The sequence below is a fragment of the Pseudopodoces humilis genome, chromosome 23, assembly GCF_049639895.1.
Source record: "Pseudopodoces humilis isolate 2021_Gansu_Grassland_sample_001 chromosome 23, ASM4963989v1, whole genome shotgun sequence".
Taxonomy (NCBI): Eukaryota; Metazoa; Chordata; class Aves; order Passeriformes; family Paridae; genus Pseudopodoces; species Pseudopodoces humilis.
Window position 1 is genome coordinate 2,239,784 of NC_142222.1, and position 19,448 is coordinate 2,259,231.

Here is a 19,448-nt window from a genome sequence, read left to right on the forward strand (position 1 = left end):
TTCAAATGGAGCTGTGTGGGTGGCTCCACAATGTGGGAAACGCTTTTCATTGAAGAATCTGAATATTTTGTAAGGAAGTGAATAGTTGCAAATAATTTTTTTTGTAACACTGAAATAAAGAACAAATGAGCTATTCTCAGAACATACTGAAGCGTTACTGTCTTCGGTGATTTAACAGAGCTATACAGAAAAAAATATTCCAAACTTGACAGATTCATATCCTAATCTTTTGCTCCTTCATCAGGAGACTGCGTGGTTTGTGTAGCTGATACTGGCTAAAGCAGGAGGAGTTAAAAGGATATATTAGCTCTAGCACTGCCTTTTGGGAAATACAACTCAATTTCTTAAATTATAAACATCAGCTAGAACTCCAGTGGTCTACATGGGGACATGGGCTGGGTACACCCCCAAAACACCCAGCAGCTCACGTGTGCCAGAATTTTGGCTCCTGCCAGGCCACTGAGGAGACTTTGGGGCTTCATGTAAATATGTCAGAGCACTGGCACAGCTGCCCAGGGCAGTGGTGGTGTCCCCATCCCAGCAGGGATTTAAAGGATGTGTGGATGTAGCACTTGGGGACGTGGGTTCCTGGTGGCTTTGGCAGTGGAACACTTGGACTTGATGATCTTAGAGGGCTTTTCCAACCTCAGTGATTCTCTGCTAGAATGTAACAGGGAAATTTTGCTCTTTATTTTGCTGAGGTGAGGTTTTTCCCTGAGCGCAGGGTTTGAAGGACAGGGCCAGACTTCGGGAGTCCCTAAATGACATTCCAGAGCTCTGCTTTCCTGCATTCCCACCCTGATCTCCAGCACTGATGCTGCAGGGGTGAGTGGGATTTCCCAGCAGGAAAATCACTGCAGGAATTCAGGGCAGCTGCTGCAGCCCCGTGTGCTCTGTGTTCCCAAATAATAAAACTTCAGCAGGTCCAGGGGATCTCCAAGGCAAGGCTGAGTAGCTCAGCATCAGCCTTCACTAAACGTGATTAACTTTATCCATCTCCTGGTGCATTTCTTTCCAATCCACTCCAGTGCTTGATTTAATTTTCCTTTTATGTAAACTCCAAGATTTAGCTTCATTAGAATGATTGCAGGGATTCCCAGCTCACGGCCGGCTGCTCCCTGCTCCCTCCGGGGGTTTCCTACCAACCCTTCCAGTCTGGTGCTGTGGGGGCAAAACTGCAGGGCATGAAGGAGCTGGTGTGGAAAAGTTGCTCAGAGAGGAAATCTGGTTGGAATTCTGCTTGGGAAAATGAGCAGCTGGTCAGATCTGATGGGGAGGAGAGGAGCAAGCCCTGGGACTCAGGTCAGGATCTCTGCTGGGATCCACACTGGGGGAGGCTTGTGCCTGTTTTCCTGAGCATCCTGTGAATTTGGTGATCAGTAGATACTCTTTATTTGGGTTGTTTTTTTTTTTATAACTAAAGATCAGGTTTGAAATAATCTTTAACAGATTTTATAAAAACTGCAGTGCCCTTATTCTGAATTACCCATTTTGCCTGTGCCCAGAAATATATCATGTGCTATACAAGCTTTTAGTTGTTTTTTACCTTTTCTAACAAGTTCAAAACCCAGCCACAATTGTTTTCAAGCCTTAGGATGTTAATATTGTATAGACCATTTTAACCACCATCTTAAACTTGTTTTATCACCAAAAAAAAAAGAAAAAGGAAGGACTACTGGCTTTTTCCACAATATTAGATCTATCATATCAGAGTCCTTTATTGAATATTTTATTGACCGTCTGCTTGCCCTATGCTAACCTGCCTGACATCCAAAGTTTCTCCCTCTCTGGAGAGGCCACGTCAGTTCCCATTAAGCAGCTGAGCGTGAATTTTCCCTTCTTATTTCCTGTGGATAAACTCCATCCCAGCAGGAGGAACCTGGGCCCTGGTGCATCCCAGGGACAGCCAGAGCAGCTCGGGGTGGATTTAAGGTGGCCCTGGCAGGGGTGGGCTCCACACAGGAGCATCTTCCCTTTGGGGCTTGCATCAGCATTTTGTATAATTTTGTTTTACACAAATGTAAAGGTATTGAAGAGGAAAATTTCTTCCCCTGGCAAGTTAATTACTTGACTTCTCATAGAAGCAAAGCTTGAAGCAAAAGGGAAGAGGAAAATGCATCTTCTGCTTAAATTAGGCAGCCTGGCCAGGAACAGGGGTTTGATGTCCTGAGCTGTTGCAGTTTTAATTGCCTCAGTTAATTCTCCAATTTTTTAAAAAAATGTTATTAATATTTAATTTTACTTTCTGCACAACCTCCTTTTAAAATGACATAATATTTATATTCTATGTTTTCTATTTTCCTAGAAAACCAGAAGGAGGTTGTGTCACTTTAGGGTTTTATGGCCATACAAACCCTTTGCTTGCAGAGTCTGCTCTGCTTGGGCACCCTTGAGATCTCTGTGCTGAGCCTGCTGCCCTCTCAATAACGTGCCCATGGTTTTTGCTGTGCTATGTGACATTTACTAAATAGTTTTAATATGAAATAGGTATAAATCTTTCATAATTCCTCAGCTGACATGGTTGAAATAATGGACAATGTCATTATGTGCCTTCCTTCGTATGCAACGATTGTTTGACAGACATTGTGGCGTCTCTGAGCAAAGCATCCAGGGCAAGGGAAAAGAAAATTTTCCTCCAAGCAATAAAATATTTTAGGCCACCTTTCATGGCATATTTTTTTTTTAAACAGAATCTTAAAATATTTAGAAAATTTGTTTTCCTTCAAGGAATAAGAATTCGTACAAGAACTTAAAACAGGACAAGTCTACCTGAGCTTTACTATTCTTGAAAAGCTCTCAGGAACAGAAAGCAAATTTGGAAGAACAGATTATTAGATTGTGTTTCTAAGTGTATTTTCATTTTGGTGGAGTTGGAGGGGTGAATAAAGTTGGTTCAAATTATATCTCTGGGAGTGTGTTGGCAGCAACGTGTGTCTAACTCAAAATGTAATAAGAGATGGAGGAAATTTAATTTTTTTATTGTGGTTATGGAGGTCTGTGGAGAAGGATGCAATTCTTGGGACATGTAAGGCAGCTTTGGGTTTTTAGTGCCTTTCTTTTCCAAACTTGGTGTTAGATGTTGTAACTTCATTTATTTTCCCATTAGCTTTTGCTAATGATACTAAAACTTCCTTTAAAAGCTTTCCTAATTAATGATCTTCTTGCTCCCAAACAAAAACTATATTGTCTGTGAGAAGTGCCTGAGTATTTTAAAAACAACGGGCTGTTGGTAGGTTTTATTGCCTCATGAATTTAGGGTCAACACACCTATTATTTGCCAGAGTTAATTTGTGCTGGGTTATTGACTGTCGGCTTGTTGGGGATATCTGACTCTTGTAAAAGTTACACTCATCTCAAATGGTTGTAATTTTATTCTTCATGTTCTGGTGCCACCATATTTAGCTAATAAAGGAAGGGGAACAGTTGTACAAAGCAGGTATTTAACTGCAGGCTCGTGAGAGCGAGGGAATGAGGTTGTCATTACTCTTTGTATTCCTTCTCTCTAACACTGAATGGTTTTAATTTTCTTTTAGATAAGGAAAGGGGAAAAGACAACTTTGTTAAAATCGTAAGATATGTAAAAAAGTACAAGATACTTAGTTTTAGGATTTGTAAGTTTTTAATCAGATTTTTCAGGTGGCTCTGTCTGAGCTCAGGGCTTGTCCAAGAGGAAGTTTGGTCACTTACAAAGAGCTCAGTGGCACTAAAATAACCAATTCCCTGCCAAAAAGATGGGAGAGCTTAGTTTGATGTATAACTTGTGTGTCAAGTTGAAAATATCCCCCTTGGACACTCCAAACTGGAAGCACAGATAGTAAAGCTGGCAGTTGGTTTAAAAACCCCTAAGAAACCATCCCTTTTGTGTTTACAATTTAGAATTGAATTGGGGAATTGTTCCTTCTGGTTTTTCAAGTGTCTGCTTCCATCCCAAATCTGAGCCATATGTCCTTGTGGGGTAAAAACCAGAGTTTTCTACAAACCAGCCTTCAAATAGCCAGTGCCAAGCACAAAGTCTCTCGCTGTGCCTTGCTCTCCAAACTCCAGTCAATAAAAAGTTCCTCAGCAGAATCCAAATTAGCACCAGGAAGTCATGACCTGTAATGTGGGAGTTGGAAAATATCCATTTATTCTGCAGGGTGCACTGGGAAATCACGTGTTCCTGTGTAGGAAATTCAGGAGAGTGGTGAGCTTGATCCTGTTATCCCAGTGTTTTCCCAATCCCTTTTTTTTTTAATGCCCAAATATGTTATTATTCCTTTGCTTCATTCTGGGCTGACAGAAACAATTCAAAAATACTCTTCAGCATGCTGGATCTCTGCAGATCCAGGGTCTGAGACCCTTGGCACAGTCACTTCCTATTAAAAAGTGGAGGGTTATTCTGACCCCTAAACCCAGAACTGCTGAGCAGGTGACAATCTAATTCTCTGCTTGATTTCCAGCAAGCTCTGGCTTTTGGCTCTCTGCAGTGGATATTTATTGCATAAAAAGGGGGAAGCATCTGAGACCGGTTTAAGTCAATTCTAGGAGTTTCCCTGCCTGCCACAGCCACCCTGAGGAGGCATCTAAGGAGCTAAAGCATCTCTGCTTTTATGATTGCTTTATAAATAACTGCCCCAATCCTACCTGGATTATTTTTGCTAGTTTACAGTGTGTGTGTAGCTTTTAAAACTGGAAAACCAAAAGCTGGCTCTGTTCATTTTCTCACAAAATTGTAGCCAGAGGAGTGAATTCATAGCTAAGCTCTTACTCAGTGGCTACTGTATTATAAATAACTCTTCACCTTGCCCCTGTTTCTCCAGCCATTACTCACTGTGAGTAGCACTTACTCATGAGCACAGAGTAGCAGAGAAGTAGATGGTTCTGCTGTCATTACTCACAGTTTTAGTACCCTGGCACATCAGATCTGTCTTCAAACAAGGCATCGCTTTCCTCAAGAAGTGGCAAGTTTTCCTCCCTGGTAAGACTACACTTGCAAAAATTATCCCAAGGAGTTAGTACAGAAGATAAATCAAAAATTAAAGCAGGGAAAAGTGGGGAGAAACTATTGCCTGGAATATTTGGAAGGGTGTATGCCTAAAAGTGGTGCTGTGTTTTTATCTTGGGCAGTGTCAGGAGCTGAGGAGCAGCTCAGGAGCACTGATGGGAGAGGCATCACCTCACCCCTGCTGCTTCCCCTCACCATCACTCTGCTCTGCTTTCAAAGTGTAAATTAACTTAAAGGTTCAAAGCTTTTGGGAAAGATTCCTGACCAGAGGTCATCTTTCCTGCGTGGTTTATTGGCTGGCCTGTGTTTGCCCACATCTCTAGTGTTTGCCAGCGGAGGGAGTTTATGAAATTTTGATGCAGGAATTAGGTTGTTGCTCATCTTGTACCTTCTTGCTCATATTATTGACAGTACCACTGAACTGCTTGAGGCAGATAGTATCTCTGTGATCACTGTGCTATTTCAGCTCTCCACTGCTGACAACATCAGAAGTGTTTTAACAGGGTTTTAATGGGCAGCCTCTGCAGCTCCTTGGAGGGTTGCAAATAGCTGCGTGAAAAACCTTTTCTGCCGCTCTGAGCTGACATGCCCTCCTTTCCTTCCCTCCCCTTCCCACCCAGCTGCTGCCTGTCTGTGGCTGCAGCACTGCTGACAAGTCCTCCTGACATGGGCACTGTGCAAGTCCCTGCATCTTCCAGGAGGAACAGCACGGCTGTGAAACCTCTGGGAAGGGCAGGGAACCCTAAATCCACTCCTCTCCTCCCCAGACAGCATCACACGAGTTACACCAATGCACAACACAGAGCTTTCCCCTTTCTGAGCTTTGCTGCTCACATGTTTTTCATGATACCCCAGAGCAAGACTTAACGATTCTGAACAACCTTTATTTTTCAGCAGAAAACAGAATAGGGTGGAATAAATCCCCCCTTTTCTCAAGACAAAGCGTTGATTTGATGGCAGCAGTTTCTAGCTGAGTGCTTGCCTTGCTCTGCTTGTTACCAGAAATGAGGCTTGGAGAACAGCTTTATTTGCACTATGGAAAAGCTTTCTCCTCCCTATTTTGCTTAATATAACTATAATGTGCCCTTTATCACACTTCAACTTGAGTAATCCCAGTTTGGAAATAGTGCAGAAATACCCATGGGAAAAAGCACGAGAAACGTACATTATAAAAAACACACAGGCCAAGCTCAAAAGATCCACTGACATGTAAATTTAATTAAAAAATTACAGGTTTTCAATGAGGGCTTGTGTCTTCAATTTACCAGTTTCCATGACTTCTCCAGCAAAAGTGTTTCTTTTTTGCATTCTTGGTGGAAAACACGCTGAGGGCTATTGCAGTCTCCAAGAAGAGTCTCTATTCTGTCTCACAGGGAAAAAATAAAATTACCCAAAATATGTACACTTGAAATAAGTAAGAAAAATATCCACTTTCCTGTTTTGTTTTATTTCTATCCTCTAACAAAAGTTAAACTTTCCAGTAACCAGCAGTGCATGAAAAAGCATGTCCTAACTGTGTGAATAAGCTTCCTTTTGATTGCACGTGCAAATTTTAGGGTATTTTTATTCTTTCCATGAAAGATGTGTGAGATTGGATAAAACAGTGGTGAGTGGGTGAGCAGAAGAAGAGCTGATGGCCAAAGGTAGAGGCTCATGATATAAAATGTCTCTATTCAAAGAGGATTCTAGCTTAAAGAAGGGAATCCCAAAGTTTCTTTGTTGAAAACTTTTAATTTCTTCACCAACTGCATGTTTAAGGGAAGAAATCCCAGCAAAGGAACCCCACCTTCCTTGGTGTGATGCCCCAGCACCAAGGGGTGTCCAAAATCCAGAGATTCTCCTCAATGTCCTCAGCCTCAAATCCTGAGGGAAAATAAAACTTGAATGTCTTGGCTGCTAAAACTTAAAAGGAAAATCCCAAGGTCTTTGGAAGTCAGCAGGATTAAATACTTTTCTTAACTCCATTCTTCCATCCCCTCTTCTTCCAGCAAAGCCCCGTGCAGGCTGAACCTCTCAAATACCAGGGTATATAAAAGCTACTTCTGCTTAATACCCATTATTTCAGTTTTTAATGCAGTAAAGGCAGTGGCTTTTGTGATGCTTGCTTAAGTCCAAAGCAGCTGCTCAAAGGAACAAATCCTTAGGTTAAGAGAGAGGAAAACACCCCTTGTCTCTGGAATTTCAGCCCCTCAGTAAATAAATGGAGATGTTCAGAGCAGAGCTGTGACTTTCACACTTTCTGCCTCCAAGCCTGTGGGTTCTGCTGCAAGTTGCTGCACTGAAAACCACTGTGGTTTTTGTTTCTGTAACTTAATTAATAAAAACAATTCATCAGTAGCTGATGCCTTTCAGAGTGGTTTTTCCCTGAGTCAGCTTACTGTGGAAGAGGTTCATTATAAACTCCAATGAGCAAAGCAAAAAGAAATAGGCAGAATAAAGCTTCTGATGTGGTGGGCTTCTCTTAGCCGAGTTTATCTGAGGAAACTTACAGCCAAAATGCTGCATTCTCGTTTATATTCATTGTTCCATGTCTAAAATGGAAAAAAAAAAGAGTTGAAGTGAGCAAGAGCAGAAGGGACTAAGGGAAGGAGAAGGAGCCAGAGCTGCTTTACACTTATTTTTATGCAGATTGTTTGTCACCTGTGCTGGTTGAATGGCTGCTTTGAAGTTAGTCTGGCATTAGTGTTGTGCCTTAGGCAAGGTTGTTTGCTGCCTCTCTGTCCGTGTTATTTCACTTGCTTTTATGTTCACTTCTATCTCATAGATTTGCTCTGCCAATTTGGATGTAATTGTATGAAACTTGGCTTTTGGTTTTATCCCGTGGCATTTGCTCACACCATGCATCCTTTACCCTGCAGGAGGACACTTGGTGAATGAAAGGCACTGGATTGACCTGGTCATTCCTGAATTTCCCATAAACAAAAGTGTAATATTTTTAATCTTCTTTCTTAACACATTCTAAATATGATCAAAACCAATCAGAAGTCAGAGGGTCAGAGACACATTCATTCCAAATCTAATGTAATTATGCCTCTGATGGTTGGGCTCCATGATCCTAGAGGTCTTTTCCAACCAAAACGATCCCATCTGGATCATTTGTGATCCACCAAGTGATTGCAGTAGATGTGTGAGGATCTGCCTGTCCAATAGCTTTGGGCTGTGCAGGATCAATGCAGAGATTCAAGGGATGAATTCATCACTGCAGATGTTTCTTGAACATCATGGAACAGAACCCAGCCTGTAATTGCACAGGTTATGTCAATACTTGAATCCTCCTGGTGTCCTTAATTCCCAAATAAGTTTTTATTCCACCTATCTGGGGACAGGCAAGGTGCTGCACAGCCAAAGGGCACTTCCTTGCTTCAGGGTTGAGGAATTCCCTCAAAAATAGACCCTGTGTGTAACTGGGGGTTCAATCACCCAAAATAATGGCTAAAATTTCCTTATCTTGCCTGTGCTTCTTCAGCACGTGGAGCAAATGTAAACTGCAAATTAAAAAAAAAAACCAGAGAAAATAAAAAGTGTCTTGTGCTTCCCTGAGATTGCCAGGTCCAGGGCACAGCCCCCATCACCCCTGGTGGCCAGGCCAAGGCCACAATGACAGACTGAGACTCTGGGTCATGCTTTACATCCATTTGTATTTATGGCCTGATTCTGAAGGGTATTAAATGTATAAAATATGTATGTTTGAGTGATGGATTTGAATCTCCAAGTCACTTCACCCTTAATGTGCTTTTAAGTGTTTTCATGACGATGTGCTTAGGTAGGAACAAATTGAGCTTGTAGGGAAGTTTAGGGAAGATAAAATTTAGGATGCCTCGAGCTTCTTCAGATGGATTTAGCAGCAGGAGGAGGCAGGACTGGAGTGGGGCTTTCCTTCCCAGTTATTTTGTCTGCAGCATGGGCCAGTCAGGTATAAAACAGAGATGTCAGCGATCAGTGATGCCTTTGGCAGAGGTGAGGGTGTCCCTGCTTGTGGCTGTGACCATCCCAAACCTCTGCCATGGCTCTGTTTTCTCCAGTGCCAGGGATGGGACAGCTCATCCTGCAGATATTTCCAGTCACATGCTGCCAAGCGTTTTAGGCAAATTTTGTTTAAGCAGCTGTCGGATGAAAACTATCAAAGCTCAGTTTTGTTCCTGGAGCTCTCAGAATATTCCTCATGGGTTCCTGGGGCTGAAAGCAGTCATGTGTGGCAAAGCCACACTGCCAGGCTCTTGTGCTCTGGAATTTAGAGGGAAATGAGGATCCTTTCCCTCTCATTTACTTCCATTGCTGCCTCTTCCTTTATTTCCATGTGCAGTCGTGGAACTGGGCAGCTCCTTTCTAAAATGCAATATTTACCCTGTGCCACTTCTGAACCTGCATCCTCAGCAACAGAATTGATTCAGTTGGTGCTGCTGCACTTTTAATGTTCCCTTTTATGTTCATGTTTGTTCCAACAGAGTGGCCACTAGCACAGACGACTTGAACTTGTATCACCCGCAAACTGACAACGCTGGAGCCACCAGTTTGTCATTATCCCTCCTAGTGTATCTGATTTAATTTTGCAACACTGGATTAATTCTTAAAATTGCAGTGCTTTTTGCTCGTTAATGGTCAGTAAATGATTCGGGGCGGGGGGGAGGGCTGGTGGGGGAATGGAATTCATCAGTTTTGCAGTCGTTTTAATTCTTCTCGTTTTAAGTTGTTCTATAAATATGTCTTTATGGATGTAGTTTTACTAGCTTAAAAACATCTAATTGAAACCAGTTGCTTAAATCTCTTTGGATCAAGGAGGCAGTAATAAGCAAAGAGAGTATCTTATCCCTGCAATCCAGAAACGCTTAGTGACTGGTATACTCAGTGCATGTGTAATCAGCTTCTTGTTTCATCTAAAACCTTAGCTCTTTTGGTGTGATTTAGTACTTCCCCAGCAGCATGGTTTTCCTTGTCTGTAAGGTTATCAACAAATATATAAACCAAAAATGTTTTTTTGAGAACTCTCTGGTTCATTTGTGCCCTCTCGTCTTGGGGCTGCTGCGTTGCAGCACATCCCGGCCTTGATTTGAGTCCCGTAAATTAACATTTTGTTGTACATTATGTAATGTTATTCTTATGACTTAACATTTGCATCAGGCAGGACTGATCTCTGCTATTTTGTAATGCCCCCCAGCAGATGAAACCTCTCTTAGAGGAGATCAGCCTGGGCATTTACCTACTGACGCTGCTTGGGAGTCCCAAACCACGGAGCTCCCAGGGATAAGAGCTCGGATATACCTCTGCTTCCTGAATTCTGTGGGATTGGCCTTGGCAGAGGGAGTTATTGCTGTGATTTGGGTTTGGGGCCTTTTGTACTGTTTGTTTAATGTCAGAAATGTGGGTCCTTTCTGGCTGATGAGATGTAATGACTGCAGATCCCCGTGCACGGTGCGGGGGTGCTTGGACGATGTGAACGCTCTAAATTATGTTGTTAATACATTTAAACAAAAATTACTGATGACTACTCTGGCTGCTGGCCTGTTTTTTCAAGACTCCTACCTGCGTCCCTCTGGTTTGAAATGTGGTACCATTTACCAAAGGGATCCTCAGAAAGTGCCCCAGCAAAGCTCAGAAGTCTGTAAATGATCCGTGGCTCGTTTCCAAGCGGGGAAGCCAGGGAAAGAAAACCAGTCTGTGCTGGGGGAGAGGGAAGGAGAAGCCACAAGTTTTTCCTCATGCAAGTGGGAAGTAAAACAGGTTAAATTACATGAGATTTAGTGATTGCTTTTTTTAAACATCTATGTTATTCATCTGAACTGGACTGTTCACATGGTCCATTGTAATGTCTCATTAGGAGTAATTAATGGAGGTGGTAATTTCATAAATTGCAAACCCACATTTAATAAGATTTTGTGTATCTTATTCCTTAAACAGGCAAACTGTGCATTGGACTTTACTCAGAAAGTTGTCATTTATTTTTTTTATTTATTTTCATTTGAAATGTCAAATAATTTCACAGAAATGTATCAATCTGAAGGGCTCAAGATCAGCAGTGTGGCAGCACCACGGGACTAAGAAGCACACACTTGTGCAGCTTCTGATTCTTTGTCCAGGGTTAAAACTCAGAGTTCAACCCCTGAAAATTCTTTTTCCAAGTCTTTGTGATAAGCAAGCAGCACTTCACACAAGGCCTTTGTTGGAAATCACCCGTGGTTTGGGGCTTTAAGAAATGCCTAAGTGTGTTCTGCCCATCTAAAAGCCATCCATTACAAAAAATAATCAGACATCCTTTTTTTTTCTTGTACATTTGTGTCATTCTGCGAATCAGAAGCATTTTGTGTGCTAAGGGCAATGTGCTTTGCTTTTGGAATTCCTGAGTTTCACTAAAACCCTGGGGCATAGTTTGTTCAGGAGACCTGAGGTGACCTGTAAATGGGAGCTGCTGTGTCCCTTTGCTGCTTAGCAAGATCATTTTAAAGAGAAAGTGAAATGCAGTGTCCAGATATAATGTGATAACATCATAATCCAAAGAGAAAAGCACTATTTTTATATTAGGTGACCCACTGAAAACACATTCCTCTAAGATGGGCAGCTTCCTCATTTGTAAATGACAAATCTCAGATGGAAAGAAAAATTGGTGACTTTCCTGACCCCAAAAATCCTTCTGCAAGCAGGACTGGGGCTGAAGGGTTCCTGTGGAGGTTTGGGTTCTGTGCTGCTGCTTGGGATGCTGAGCAGGCAGGGAAGGGGTAGGAGGAAGGAATATCTGGTTTGGTTCCAGGATAACATGCTGTCCTGGTTGGGAACCAGCCTTTCCACTCTTCTGGACTTGAATCCTCAGTTTTTCCCTGACATCCCAGTGACTAATGCTCTATAAGCACACTGAGAGTCTAAAAGATAATGAGGGACCTGCTCATTTTCCTCATTTCCCACGGAAACTGGGAAATGTTGTGTTTGAGCTCCTGAGCTGCTGTCCTGCAGTTTAATTCACCTTAATATTAATTAAGAATCATTACTGCCGTTGTCTTGGAGTTGGATTAGTTTCTAAACTCTAAGTATTCGAGCTTCCCTCAGGGGAAGGGTGAATATCTGTCCCTCTGTGCATGGGGTGTGGTGAGGACACTCTGCACCCCAAAATCGTGTCTGTCCAGGGCAGCACGTCCCATTCCGAAGTGCAAAACCAAATTCTTGCACCAGTGGGGAATTTGGTGGAATTTGTTTGCATCTGACAGCGTTTCCAGATGGAAAGGAGCAACTGCCTGCTCCTGTATGGGGCCATTTCCATCCACTTCCACTGGGTTTGGGGCTGGCTTTGGGGACTGGCCACTCTGTTTTCATAGCACAGATGTTATTTCACTGCTCTAGCTGGAAGCTTTTCCTCCTCCCCCCAGTCCTGCCATAGGTGCTTGTCTTTTGAACCAAGGCGAATTCCATTGGAAGTGTTAGAAAGTTCAGTTCCATTTCCAGGGTTTTTAATGATTCCTCCCTTTTCTTGCACGGTGAGTTAGGAACGTGTTAAAGCTGGTGGTAAAGTAATTTATGAAGGGCAGCTGGAGTTCAAAAGGTTCAAATATACAAGTTCAGTTCCAGCATCGTTTGGATCTTCACACCTCAGTGTCCCAACAGAGAAACTGGATACTGAGTTTTTACAGGTTTTACTGTAAAAACTGAGCCCTCCAGAACTTTTAGTAACTAATGGATTTTGCAGCAGTGATTTGACTACCCTGGATGTCCATTAGCTGGTTTGCTTTGATGTCTTTGCTGGAAACCTAAATAGCTTTTACTTGCATTTTTCTTTTTTTTTTTTACCAGTTCTATGTTTGCAGGAGATGTCTTTTGTATCACAGTAGCCAGTAGGAAAAAAAGTGATGTACTCAAAAATTGGAGGGGCATTTAATCACAGAATATCCTAACTAGAATTTAAACTGTGTGTTCTCAAAGAAAGTTTCCATCTGCAGCTCACCAATCCCAAAATGACTACATGCAGTTTTAATCTTCTGGTTCTTGAATTTATTCTTTTCTGTGTGGCTTTGGTGGTGTTAAAATTTAATCCTCAGGAGCTACATTGTATTGAATCTCTATTTCTCTATTTTCCTTGCTTGTCCTACTTTATTACTGGCAATGGGGTTTGAAATAGCCTGAAAAATCTGTGTTTTCTAATATGGGGATGATTGATAAAATACCTTTCTACCTCGTGAGTAGTTGAAGAAAGTTTCCTCTTGTATTTATTGAACTGCCAGATACTTGGCATCATTAATTTCATGTAATATACTGTTCCTATTAGAGGTGCACACCTTTGATGGGCAACTCTTAAAAATATCTTGCTGATTTAAAAGAATTTTTTTATCATTGTGTTCTTTGAGTGCCCCTTACACTGAATTTGTCTATTTTCCATCACCAGTGAGAATTCACTTTGTACACTAAGAGCAAACTTACTCTGTGTTGCAAAATTATACAGAATAAGGAAAAAACCCTAGAAAAACAGAAAAAAACCTAGAAACAAACCTGATTTTTAGAGATATGTGACAATTCTGGACATTTTACACATGGAAAAACTGTCTGGCACAAGAGCAGAGGAATGATCCAACCACTTCCATTTGGAGGAGGGGGCATGGGATGGGCTGGGGGTGTTTGTCCCTGTCAGACAAGTTCTTCAGAGGAAGGAGGTGTTGGAGCTGCTGTGGTTCCCCACACAAGGCTTTTATTTTGTGGTGGAAAATCTAATCTTTCCGAGACCATTTCTCTTGGGTCTAAGTCTGAAGTCTGCTTTATATTGGGAGATTGGCATGAAATCCACAGCACTTAAGAGGATAAAGGCCTTTGTCTCCAAAATGTACGTTTTTTTTGGAACTATAAAGGCAGAGGAACAAGAAATGGTTTTAAGCATATAATGTTAAGATTCAACCTTGTAATCCTTTCCCAAGTAAAAATATGTTATAGATCAATTTTATCAATTCCTATATTTTTCCCATGTGTTTTAGAGCATTACTTTAAAAAAAAAATAAAAAAGGAAACCTTTCACATTTAACTAAAAATTAAAGAATTAAAAAAGTTAATTACAGCCTCCAGGGACCTACTGGCACTAACCACAGTGGCATCTTTGGGTTCCTCTGTAGGCACCATTTGATTTCTGGGAGAAGCATAGGAGACTTTAAAAATAAATTGAATAAAATTTCATTTCTCTTATTGCCTTTCTTACTTGCATGGTTTGTACATGAGGACATTGGGCAGCTCCTCAGCTTCAAGGTAAATTAAATAATATTTTGAGAACTGTTGTGCTGTAAATAACCTGCAGTGTTTGGAGCCTTTCTCTGCTTCCTTGGAATATTTCAGGAATATAAGAAATTCAGGAATATTAGAAATACAAGAAATCTTGGGAAGAAAACAGGGCAGGCTGAGGAAGGGAAGAGCTGAGAGTGGAAAAGGTGGGAGGAGATGGCTCTCTCTGGATATGTGCCTTCAATTTTCAGTCTGCAGGCAAAGGGGACAGAAGAGACAAAATCAAGAGAAGGAGTTTGAAAGGAATAAAAGGAGAAGACTTATTCAGTAAGTACATTAGAAATGATCTCAGATAAATAGATGGAAACAAGAGCAGACCCCTGACTAATGTCAGTTCTCCTGGCACCACTGACTTAAATCAGTTTACACGAGCTCAGGATGGGACAGACTGGCTCAGATTAGTTTTTTAATCTGAATTTCTGACTTCCTTCCTTAGTATACCTAAATTTTATGTTTTCAACTTCACAGATTAATATGCAACAAAAATAAAATTGCCACAGGTGCTCACATGGAGAGAAAAGTGGTAAAACAGGTCAGATGTCTGAGGAGCTTTGATGTCAAACCAGAAGAGTGTGGGGTTGGATGGGATATTGGGAAGGAATTCTTGGCCCTGGCACAGATTACCCAGAGCAGCTGTGGCTGCCCCTGGATCCCTGGAGGTGTCCCAGGCCAGGCTGGATGGAGCTGGGAGCAGCCTGGGACAGGGGAAGGTGTCCCTGCCATGGAAGGGGTGGAACTGGATGAGCTTTAAGGTCCCTTCCAACCCAAATAATTCTGGGTTTCTCTGTTTCTATCTATTTTTCCAAAAAGCCACACTTGTGGCTTCCCAAGAAGAACCACAGCCTGTGACATTTTACAAGTGAGTTTTCTCCCCAGAATTTCTCACACACACACATACAGAAGTATTTCTTGTGTTTGCACTCAGCTGGGAAAGGCAACACCAGCTTTGTGCCTGGCCCTTGTGCTTTGTGCAGCTCAGGTCCCTGACCAACAAATAGAATTAAGAATTTTCTCTTCTTAAATGCCTCATTTTGACAGCTGGTTTGTTGGCTACTGTTTCACTTCCATTCAGATGTCAAATTTAGAGCAAGGCATGGGCAGTGTGGGATGCAGTTTTGGTCAGGGAGCAGCAAAGGGCTTTGGCCATCCCTCCTCCAGCACTTTTTAGGCACCTCCCGGAGTCAGGCTGGAGAGCTTTTAAAGTCAGCCAGCATCACTTGGATGTGGCTGAGGTGCAGCAATTTGGGAATTGCTCCCAGCTGGTGGATAAATGATTTCCAAGCAAGCTGGGTGGCTCTTTAACCTCTCTTCCCAGTAGAAATAAGCTAAAATATATAGAAATTGTTGCTTTGACAAATAATCTAACGAGCCACTCAACTTGCTTTATGTATTGAATATAGTCACTTGACAGTTATTATTATTTTCTAATGATATTAAGTTATAAATTATTAACAAGTGTTTAATTTCAGTCCAAACAGACCCAACAAAAGGGATTTGTGCAGTTATGAATTGCAGCAAAATACAAAATTGTTGAGCTTTTAGTAAACGCAAACTTGGAGACCCTGGTTATTTCTCCCTCTTTCAACAGCCAGTCATGAAACTTTCTTGCCCTTTTCACCTTTAAACTTCATTTGAACTTGGAAAAAAGACTTGTGAATTGTGGAGGGGGGAGGAAAAAAAAAAAATAAAAAGAAAGCAAAGAAAAAGGGTGGGGGCTGGGGGGAGAGAAGCTCTGATTCTGTGTTACCGTAACAGTAATTCTGGCAAAATAATCCTCCTCTTGTGCATGAGTGTCTGCTACTGCTGCAGGGTAATCAGCTCACATGACATGCCTGGAGGCTAATGCTGGCCTGGGCTTTCTTTCTTTTTTTCTATTTCTTTTTTTTAAAGTCCATATTTAAACAAAAGCTGATTATCCAAACAAGAATTTGGACTGCATCAGCTGGACCAGTTAAATTATAGTTAGTAAAACTTGGCACCTCCAGAGCTTGGAATGTTACAATTACAGCTGGATCCTCGTTTGGTAGGAGCTGTACAAAGTAATAAAAGTGGAGATTTTTATCTTTATAGGACATAGCTTAACTCTTTGAACACAGAGGACTAAGTGCCAAATATTACAGTTAGTGCTCAGACACAAAACTGCGGGGCAGGAAATGGGATAAACATTTGTGTGTCCATGCCAGCACTCGGGTGGATGCTGTGGCACTTGGAGGGGATGTTCATTTTCCTCCAGGATTCCTCTGAGATCAGGAAGAAGAATACCAGCAGCAACTTGTTCTTGAACTCCCTTGTCTTCCTGTTGTCTTTTTGACAGTATTGCTGTGGTTTTATTTGAATTTCTCTTCTTTTTTTGTTTTCCTGTTGTTGTGAAAAAGGTTTGTGTCCTTGAAGGATCTGGGCAATCCCTGGAATTGCTGTGATTTCATCCCTCTGGAAAACTGGCTTCAATACTGGCTTCAAATCCTCATGGATCTGCTCCAGGCTGGGCAGGAGGCAGGGGGTGAGAGGCAGAAGTTGGGTTTCATTTTAGCAAACTGCTGTTGACCATTCCATACTTGTTTTCCCTCCTTTCCTACAGAGAGGGCTTGGCTTTGATTAGTCACTTGCAAAGCTGAACTTTGGCTTTCTGGTTGTGTAATAAATAGCTCTGCTTGCCAGTCAGAAAATGAAAGTTCTTCTCCTAAAATTAAACTGAGAGCCCTTATCATTAGCCTAGAACAAATCAGTGCCTTTGCATTAATTCCCATGGAGTGGGGCCAGTTGACAGCTTTCCCTGATGGAGCTCTGTGCATCGCTCTATCTTCTTTTTTAAACAAGTGTTTGTTGTTTGCATTTCCTGAAAACCTCTGTGAGGAATAAGGATTGAAATTCAAGCAGTCAAGACTATCCTGAGTGTTTGCAAGAGCCCCCCTGCTGGATAATTTACCAGGAGTTTTAGCTTTGGTCTTCTTTGCACAGAATAAAAATTCCCATTCATTAAAGTGTGGAGAAGTTCATTTCCTTTCTCATGGCAGTTTTACCATGTCCCAGTGTACTTTTGTCAGTGACAAATAATATGGATAACATGTGATTGCTGCAGGCACGATGCTGTGGGAGCTGGGAGAGCAGGAGCAGGGTTTCTCTGAATGGATGGACGTGGCTTTTCTTGCCTTGAAAACTGAGCAGTTAAAGATTTTTCATCAAGATAAACGTGCAGATCCATAAGGTACAGCTTGGTCTGGGAGGAATGATACCAACTGGAAGTAAGAAAGACCTAAGGAAAAATTGCTGGTTAATGTTTACTCTTTAATTACTGTTTTAATGGAGTGACTTTACAACGTGACCTTCCCAGTGGTGGCTGCTTTAGAAGGGGGGATTTGGGCACCGTGGGCTCCTGAATGAGCAGAGCTCTTGGCTTTGGATCCATCACTCAGCATTTTCCATGCTCATGGCTCAAGGGAGAACTTCTCCCCCTGGAACCAGGACTTTGGGCAACTTTGGGCCACTTTCCATAAAACTCCTGACTTTTTGTTGGGGACCCTGCAGGATGAGGAACCCAAACCTGCGGTCTGAGGGCAAATATTTGGATATTTTTGAGGTTTCCTGCTGTGTGCCTGGGAGGCCATCAAGAGCATTTTCTCCCACTTTGGGGGAGGAATTTGGTTCTTGCTGTGTTCCCCAGTGCTTTGCTCTCTGCTCAGTTCTCAGCCAGCACTGAGGAGCAGCAGGGAGGCCCCCATGAGTCTTTTCCATGCCAGTATTTCATTTCAAGCACCAACATTTCTTTTCTGGCTAAAAGAAATCCTCTATTTATTCCATCTGCTCTCCTTGCTTTTTGTCTGTGTTGAACAGACTCATCTCAAGCCACAGTGAGATGACTGAGGGGACCCAGTGTATCCCTGTGTATCCATCAAGGCAATATCCTTGGATTTAAATAGAAAAGGGATCCACTGGGCAGATTGGGATTGATCACAGAGCTGTTGACAGAGGGAGTCTCAGACTGTGTTCAGACAGTTGGAATATACTTCAGCTGCCACTGAGGAATCAACAGGAGTGATCTATGGATAAATGTCAGCAACAAGCTCTATGTGCAGGACACAGGTTCAGTCCAGCAGCTTTGCTCTTCAAATATTTCCTGTAATGCTAATTAAGAAACGATCTTGGATTTTTGGTAGCCAATATTGTATTCAGAAATTATTCCCAGTCCTGATTTCTCTCATCTGTGGCCTTAATTCATCTCCTCTTTCTCCCTCCTCTGGCCTTAATTCATCTCCTGTTTTTCTCTCCTCTGTTTGGAAGATGAATTCCTGGATCAGCGAGGGAGGCAAGGAGGGGAAGCAGGGCAGGAATTGAGTGCCATTCCAGAGCTCTCTTAGAATTACAGTTCTCACCCTTTTTTATTTCATGGATTTGCTGTGAATTAATATTCACTTTAACCTTAAACCAATTCACCATTAAATCACAGAGGAAAAAAGAAGAAAGTTCATGGCGAAGGAGTCAAGAGTGAGAAGGGTCCTCAGTAAAATTTCACCAGGCAGGGAAAGAAAAGTATTTCTTATTGTGCATGAGTCATATTTAAAATGCCCACTGTGTTAGGAAACAGAAAGAAAAGATTTTGAACTGTTTCCTCACTGAAATTGTTGCTACAGGAGCCACTCTTGATGCTCCAGATGCGTTGTAACAAGCAAAATGATTCTGAACTTATTTATTCTTAATTATTAGATATAAAATATTTTCCATGCAAACACAAACAATAGTTCAAGATTTCCATTTTTATCTGTGTTTTGAGTTCTCAGGACTGGTGGAACACACAAAAATATTGTAGCTTGCTGAGGGTAGCAGGGATGCAAATGTTTTGGGAGTTATTTAAATCAGATTTCACAGTACAGTCTGTTTTAGGTGAATGGAAGAGCAGCCAAATCTGTTGGTTCTTTTGGGCTGATTGTTTGTTGTTTAAAGCTTAATTAAAGTAACTTCTGCTTTAAAAGGAGGAAGAAAACTCAAATTAAATGTAGATATCCGTGATAACTCTGTAATGCAGCTTTTTTCTCACAAATTGTGCTTGGAATGGAGGTTTAGACAGATGGCCATAGCTGAAAATAATAATAAGGAAATTCTATTTATGCCACAAGTAAAGAATTCCCATCACTGGCAAATCCTAATTTACTACTTCATCTGATTTCTGATGGGAAAAATCTAATTGCTTTTGTACTGGAAATAAAGTTGATTGAACTCTGAGTTTTTC

At 41.7% G+C, this 19,448-nt stretch overlaps 1 protein-coding gene across 11 annotated transcripts in view; it reads left to right on the forward strand.

Moving 5' to 3' along the window:
- BCAS3 (BCAS3 microtubule associated cell migration factor) overlaps window positions 1–19,448 on the forward strand; it is a 300,611-nt gene that overhangs the window by 191,417 nt on the left and 89,746 nt on the right. The window contains exons 24-25 of one of the 11 annotated variants that reach the window (XM_014255001.2): window positions 7,843–7,910; window positions 9,430–9,595. The exons of 9 other annotated variants lie outside the window; for them this stretch is intronic. In XM_014255001.2, the coding sequence (XP_014110476.1) occupies window positions 7,843–7,910; window positions 9,430–9,441 (80 nt within the window). In that variant the 3' untranslated portion in view covers window positions 9,442–9,595. Of the gene's footprint in view, window positions 1–7,842; window positions 7,911–9,429; window positions 9,596–19,448 lie in introns of those variants that run through there. One more of the 11 variants, XM_014255004.2, reaches the window with a different exon arrangement.